At 42.8% G+C, this 7,925-nt stretch overlaps 1 protein-coding gene across 2 annotated transcripts in view; it reads left to right on the top strand.

The window, feature by feature from the left end:
• The window catches only part of LOC107266776 (bone morphogenetic protein 4), a 19,302-nt gene that overhangs the window by 4,580 nt on the left and 6,797 nt on the right, over positions 1 to 7,925 (top strand). For both annotated transcript variants that reach the window (XM_015737621.2, XM_025084041.1), the window contains exon 4: positions 4,053 to 4,170. In XM_015737621.2, coding sequence (XP_015593107.1) covers positions 4,053 to 4,170 — 118 coding nt within the window. The remainder of the gene's footprint in view (positions 1 to 4,052; positions 4,171 to 7,925) is intronic.

Below are 7,925 nucleotides of genomic sequence, written 5' to 3' on the forward strand. Positions count from 1 at the left end.
GGGGGGGGGGGGGGGGACCGTTTCGTCACGCGAAACGGAACCGTAAGGAACGAGACGAAACGCGACTCCGTAAGACCAGGCTTTAAGGTGTCCCACTAATGAGCTAAAAGTCCTAAAGAAGCACTGTATGCCTGATGAGAAGGAGAATAATAATTATTATATGTAATATATATATGTATATATATATATATATATATATATATATATATATATATATATATGAGAATTAATGCGAATCCGCGGCATTACAATTTAATAACGATTTAGCGAATTACGTAGGCACCTAATAGAGTGCTGCTGGTATGCGCATGCGCATTGCGAATGCCTGGAGAATGTCACTGGGAAATACCGGGTTGCTTCATGAAACGTTACGGTAATGTAATTCCGGAGCATCCGGGGTCCTCTGGAACAGTACGATATTCGTGCCAGTTCTTTACTTTTTCATCTCGCGCTTTCTATATCATTTAACGTTTAGTTACGGCAAACTGACCTAACGCCAATCGTTAACCTCTCGGTATCGCCTTGTGACATTACGGTACGACCGTTCGTCTTTAATCACGATTCACGACCGAGGAAGCACTGTAAACATTAAAGAACATTCTGAGCACAGCACGGGGGACAGGTAGTAAAGTTTTAACGGTTGTTATCGATTCTCACGAAGTTCGGATCGTTTGAACTATTCGAATAAAATCGGATAACCCTTGTACACTCGAAATGTTCCATTCGTTATCTTTATCTAGGGAGGATCCTTGTATACATTCGGTTATCACCTGCACCAAGGAGACCCTTACGATCGTTACCGGTTATCGTGACTTCGATTACGTGGGAGCGGCTTGAAATCTCGAGGGTTATTTTCTTCGATGTTATCGATATACACGCGCGCACACATGAACATGACATTATCCGCTTAATAAATCATTACATAAAACACACGCATAATAGACAGTCAAGTCGTCAAGTTTACTGACAACTCAGATTTGCACGGTAGCAATATACGTTTCGGTCTACAACAAACTCTATGTACCTGGTGTCGTTGTAGTCAACCATAAGAATTCTAATACATATATTGTTTGTATATTGTGCGATTCCTGCTACAAATATTCTTATATTTAAATATGAATATATCTATAGGACATATGCACTTTTTCGATGATTTAATAAAACATACTTTATATATATAAATATGTCGACGGGCAGTTTCGAGGGTATGCGGCACTCACAACGGCAAGCCAATGTATTTTTTTTCTAAATAAAAAAATATACTAAACCTTAGGACATATGGCATTGAAATTCTAAGCTAATCTAACCTAACGAACTATTTCTTGGCCCATCGCGATTCCGAGTGTCCAACATCAAAATTTTTTTGAAAAATTCGGTGTGAGTGCCGCCAAACGGCCCTGAAAGTATACGTTACATATAGGATTTTTCCAGGACCACCCTGGAAAATGTCAAATGTTCTGGAAACTGCCAAGACACAAGAAAAAAAAAAAGTCCTGGAAACTGTCTTCTAACATATTTATACGCATATATATATCATACTGACTCACTATTAATCTATAATTAGAATCTTCCAATGGACTGGAGCTCTTTAAGTCATTACGTCACAGGCACTAAAAGCTTGTGAATCCTTATATCCACATTGACGCTAACTCACTCTTCATTCCTCTGCCATTTCTAGATCTCTACTGTATCACCTCGCTGACTAACAAGACGTAAATTCACTATATCGTTTAAGTGTAAGAGCATCGTACGTGATATATGTATGTATATCAGCAGTCCAATAGTGATTTACCTATATAATAATTGACAGTGTATCATTAGGAATATATTTAACGATTCATCATAAACATTCCTCTGGGAAATCCCCTTCTCCATATGGTATATATGTATATCGCGTGCAAAATATCTATATACACAGGCGTGCCTATTCACGCATAACCGGATTCCTCGGACGAGCGATATCGCTCTCGTTAAACTTTTCAGGGTGACTTCCGGTTCTGTCGGCCATGCCGATGTACCTGGCGACGCGTCCTTGCACAACTGTAACGTATACGTCACGTGAATGTGGTCAGTTTACAATGGACGGTTCACGTGGACCACCGTGCAACGAAGGTTGAGCAAATTTATAACGAATGTCCCAGGTACAAAAAGTGTGTCGCGTGTTTGCGTATTCGCCCAACGGGTCGGGAGGGCCGGTTGGCTCTTAGGAAAAGACAAGTTGTCGAAGTTGCGTTCCGGTTTTGGACTTTTTTTTTCATCTTTTTTTTTTATATCATTTTTACCTGCTATGGTGTATGCTATGGGTTGGAATTAGGTATGCTTTCGAGTATGTTAAATATTGACTTTGTTTTTGTATGTGTACGGGGGGGTTCTTATTATTGATTCGATTTTTGATTATCGATTTTTCCATCCGTCGTGAAAGCTGAGTAAGAGCGTGGACCATGACTTCCTATAATAGTTCTCCGATCATCCATAGACTCGATTGGTAGCGAAACGCCTGATCATCGTCTGTATTGTATCCGTCTTGGTTGATCCACTTCGTGCAAAAGTGACAGGGATACGCGGGAAGTTCGTACTGACTTTCAAAGTGCGTTTCACGGGTGGTACACTTTCCTTATTTCTCGGCTATTAGCGAATGAACGACGCGCTTCCGTTCTGCAGGCGGTTTTTACTTTTCCTCATCCCCACGAGCGAAACTCGACACTGCAAAGCGGAGACTTGGTCGTTTAAGCGAAATTAGCTTGGTCGTTTAAGTGATTTTAAGGGCTGGCCTGGAGCTGGTCAGTGGTCGGCTTTTGGTTTTAAGAGATGAGAGAGAGAGAGAGAGAGAGAGAGAGAGATGGGGGACGCGTAGGAATGAAAGGCGAGACAAATAACCTCTAATATAGATGACTCATATAATTATTCGTATATGAGATACATGTCTTTATATATACGCATGACACAGAGGATTTGTTATACTTTGTAATCACTCCTATTTATTCACTTAAAGTAGCACTGGACCGAAACTTTTATCTACGCTCTTGCCATTGCTCTCGTATATACATTTTATTGTGGGCAAATACATTTTTTACCGTGATAAGTTGACGAAATCTTTAATCGACTTACAGAGTCTGGTCCATTTCCAACGTGCTATTGGAACGCGGAGCAAGTGATTGATGGGGGCTATTCGTAGGAGGAGTGCGACGTCGTGACCCCAGAAAATTAGATAATTTCGAAGTCACGCCGCAAGCCAATTACCGTCGGACGCTCGACGGCTTCTTGGGAATCAATTAACGGCTATGGGTAGGGGACAGGGAGGTACCGAAAGTTCACGCGGCGAGCGCCACTTGCGTATGCTTCTATCATAAATCATCAGTGGCAGGAACGGCAGCACCGTCGCGGCATAGGACACATCTTCCACATGGAGATCTCGTTTCGACCCTGTGCTGGCCTTAGGAACTTGTTTTGAGTAGCATGTCAACAACTTCAGTGTTGAAGAAGACGCTGCTGACGAGGCTTATTCGAATCGTGTACAATATGATATCCGTGAAAAGATCGTTCACATATTTGAATCTTGATCTTCATTCAACTTCGGTTGTTCCTTTCTTTTTAACTTTATCTTTCTCGGTTTTTTTTCGTGCCTTTTTTTTCTTTACTGTGATGGCGCTCACGTCCCTCGCGTACTTTCCCCGCAACCGGACATTCGTACGTGGCTACCAAAAATAGACGTGATTTTGCGACCTTCTCACGCGCCCGTGCCGTGTACCTTGAGAACTTGACTCGTGGGGCTGTCACGTTGGTAATCTTTCTTTTCACGTTTGGTACGCTGGTCCATCTGGCTTGTGCGTTTATTTGAATATTTTCTACATCGTGATATCGATTAGGACTTTATACGCTCTTATTGATCTTGTAATGTCGATACCGAGTGGATCAACGAAGTTAGATTGGATCTGGAGAATAAAGTGATATGCTTGTTCCGTTTGTTAATTGAGTACTGGATTGATTTGAAAGTTGTAATTTTTTTCTCTGACACGAGGTGTAACAAGAACTCGGCTTTTTTTTTGTTTCAGGCGAACGTGAGTCAGGCTGAGTACGAGAGGGCGCACAGAGAGTACCTGAAGAGGACAGAACTGTCACACGTACGAGAGGACAGGAGGCGAAGAACGCTACACACTTTTCAGCCTACAGGTAGATAAATTTCTTTTATACCAACTAAAATTTATTTACATTCCAAATTAGCCACAATGAAAAGTACACGTTTTCTTTTCCAGTCAGCGAGTCAGACTCACAAAGAATCCCACCTGATCCCTTTAATTGTTATCAATTGAAAAAAATCTTTCTTATCTACTCTGTCCCTAGTCTCTTCGTGTACCCACGTTACGGGTTATCTCGAAAAATCTCAACTCAGAATTGTCTGGCATTTTTTTTATCGGCCACGAAGAACCGAACAAGGGTTGCACGGTTCAAGTATGTCTTCGATAATCCGGGCTATCGGATACCGTAGCTATTTTGTCTCTCGGGTCCTCGATGTCTTTGTCACTAATATTCCACGAGGGAAATAAATTCTCCCGTGGAACAATATCGTAATCTCATATATCCATAGACTCGTTCCTCCTTATCAATCTTACATAATGCACTTTTACCAGAGTGAATTAAAGTGACGAAAACAACATGAAATGCAGCCGTTAATGGTATCACCGAATTAATTAGAGCCGAGCGAAATAATTGCAAGACGGGGTTGGGGTTCACTTCGGTACACGTAGCGAGCAAACAGTGCATGGAGCTCGAGGGCGAAACTGCGCTAGAAACGTGACGTTGTTTCGTGCCAGGTTTGGCCAGACGTCGAGCACACTTGCTCCCTCTCTTTTTCAGTTCCCTGTTATATACCTATGCACACTGTCCGGGGTTTTCTCCTAGGGATAAGTAAAGCCACCTCAGGATCCACGTGCTATCTCATTCCCATACAGTGCTTTCAGGGCCTTCAATCACTTCTTGTTGTTTCACGGTTTCCTGTCGTCTCCTAATACAAACCATAATGGTATCACTGCGCTCCGTCGCTACCAACTTTACGACCCATCTGTTCAAACCGATCTCCATTTCCCTCTCTGTTATCGTTATTCCAGTTTCTCCAGGGTTGATCGTACCGATCAGTCACGTTCCTACCACTCCGGTACACCGCAACTCGGTACCGGCCTGCGACGCTCCTAACCGATCTCGAGAACCGTCAGCTGCCGCTGAAACAGCTGTGAAAAGAGAAGAGACCGTCGAATAATAATTTTCTGGGATTATCGTTGTGATTTATAGAAAGGAACCCAACGCTACGAAGTCGGAGTCTTGGTTTCCTTCTTCTTCTTTTTTTTTTTGTATTTCTCTTCCCTCACACTGTACATCATGCGTGGACTTTTCACTGGACACGTTTAACTTCTTATTCCCGCCTCCTGTCGCGGCGTTCTCATGCTACATAGTTTTTTTTTTTTTTTTTTCAAACCACGTTACCTTCTCGCGTGTCGTTTCACAAATCTTATCGTTGGATCCGACGATGAAAACACGCTGGTACCACGTGGCGCTGGACCACGCGACGCCCTGTACTACGTAGAAAAATATATATATATATATACAAACACATAGAAATATTTACATGCGTCAGATTCGCTAGGACAAATACAAAGCAGAATTACGAATTCCTTTGATACTCCACCGCACTACGAATACTGCTGTTAGTAATGCCTACGCGTTGTTCAGAACCCAATCTTAAATCATAATACCGTCTTATTACATCAAGGGATATGAATATTCGTTTAATTCACGTCGACCGCAAGGAGATACGGATTAAGTGTGACCGTGGTAGGAGAGGAGTTTAGGAATGTGGTTATAAAGGCATTTCGTAAGAGCGACCTCCTCGTTCTCTCATTTCAATTCCCACTTATTCGAAAGACCAAGATCCCATATCGCTGATCCAATGTGTTTTGCCAATGGACATTTCACTGGCGGATACTTGCATCAGAGCATCCAGTCACATAGAGTCAGATGCCATGCATAACTTATTCATCGGCTACCTCAGTAACTTTGTGTACCGATTATCATTTGAAATCACATGGTTCGGCATGTAAGGAGGAACGCTGAAAAAGGGCCTAGAGTCTATTAGGCTTGAACGATGGGGTCTGATCGATATCGTGGGCTCTGATTTTATCGGTAAGCAGATTCGGTACAGCGGACGGGAACGTGCGCGCGGGGCCTTACGGCCCACGCGACCAACGACTTTCTCTCAGTTGGGCCTCTTGCCAGAAGTATTAGGTGTACCCGGTCGTTACCGTAAGGAAACCCGCTTTGGGAATTCCATGTGTTCCTATTTCCTGCGATACGTTACTTGGAGCATGGCACAGGACTACTGCCGGTCTCCCCGTTCGTTGCCTTCTTTAGTAAGGCGAAACTTTGCCGTGACGACGCTCCTGCCTTTTTCTGTCACTGGGAAGGCCAACGACAAGGCGACATCGCGAACGCGTCGTCGGGGCTTTCGTTTTAGCGAGAGGAAAGTCTCGGCGTTGATATTAAAACGTCAGGGGCTCGTTAACGTTATTGACGCAGGATTCTTCGAAGCTGACATTCATCGTAGATGCTAATACAACGTGTATAACGTATGTGTACAGGCTGGTATATAAATAGTCGAAAAGCAGTCGTGAATGTCTCGGATGGTTATCGTGCGGTGCAACGTCTTCATCTCCTATGCTTATGTTATTGTTGTCGTTGTTATTATTATTATCATAAGCGATCGAACGAAATGGATGAATATATTTTTCGAGAATTATTTCAATAACTTATGTATTCAATGAATTCGTGTTTTGACTATTTTTTTTTGTATTTTTTTTTTTTCCGTGTCATCGTCATTCCTTTCTTTGTTGCCGGTGGGACGTGTGTCGTCTCGAGGTAAAAACGATCACGTGAGGGGAGACGCTAGGACCTATTTTTTTTTGTGGTGGGAGGGATAAGGAAACGAGGGGTGGGAAACGGAGAAAGATTCGATCCTATCGAGCTATCTTCTATGCGTATTGCATAAGAAATCGAATATTTATCGGAAAACAGGTTCTCTGAAAGACATGGCTTTCTAGATAAACGGCAGCGCGCAAGTCGAAGACGTTCCTTTGGAAACTGAAAATGCATCTTTATGCCCGGAGCAATGCGTTATACCCACCTTCGACGATGTTTATCTACTTGACTACCTATATAACCAGAGATTATATCTGGCTATCTAGAGGCGTGGAAGCGACTTCGACAATCGGGGGTATTTTAATGCGCGTTTCGATACACGCGATTCCGGGATATGGTATCTGTAGCGTGAGACGCCTTAATTTATCAGCGATGCTACTTGCCGATTTATGTACGGCGCGACGGATGCGATTGTCGCGCGTTGCTTTTGTATTTGTCGCGAGAGGGAGGCAAAATTATAGACTAATGGCCACGCTGATAGACAATTATTGACCCTCTTGACCGATTAACGAGGATCGATAACTTATTTACATTAACTGTGAAAATAATCGAACGCGATAACATTGCAATTCTTGATACAGTAATTCGTACACGGTGCAAGATCAACGTTAAGCTTCGGAACCTCTAATGCAATTCCTGGTAAGCTGCATCCAGGTCTCCTTGCACTCTCGGTGCATCTAAATTGCAGGAAACGATGTTTGGAATGTCGAGCGTTTACGAGGCGTATAATAACTTCGGTCATTACGAGACTGACTAGTTCTGGTCCTTGACTCGGTATCGAGGATCATGACGTGAAAGAGAAAAATAAATAAATTGCAGAATCGAAATAAAAATTTACGAGGCATAAACGAAGACTGTAAATTTACGGGTTCTAGAATTGTGAGGATTTTCTTTTATTTAAATATTCCACGCATGTGGTTTAGACGTTCGTGACTTTTTTGTCCCCCCCCCCCCCCCCC

This window comes from Cephus cinctus, unplaced genomic scaffold, assembly GCF_000341935.2.
Source record: "Cephus cinctus unplaced genomic scaffold, Ccin1 Ccin1_scaffold0330, whole genome shotgun sequence".
NCBI classification, from domain to species: Eukaryota; Metazoa; Arthropoda; class Insecta; order Hymenoptera; family Cephidae; genus Cephus; species Cephus cinctus.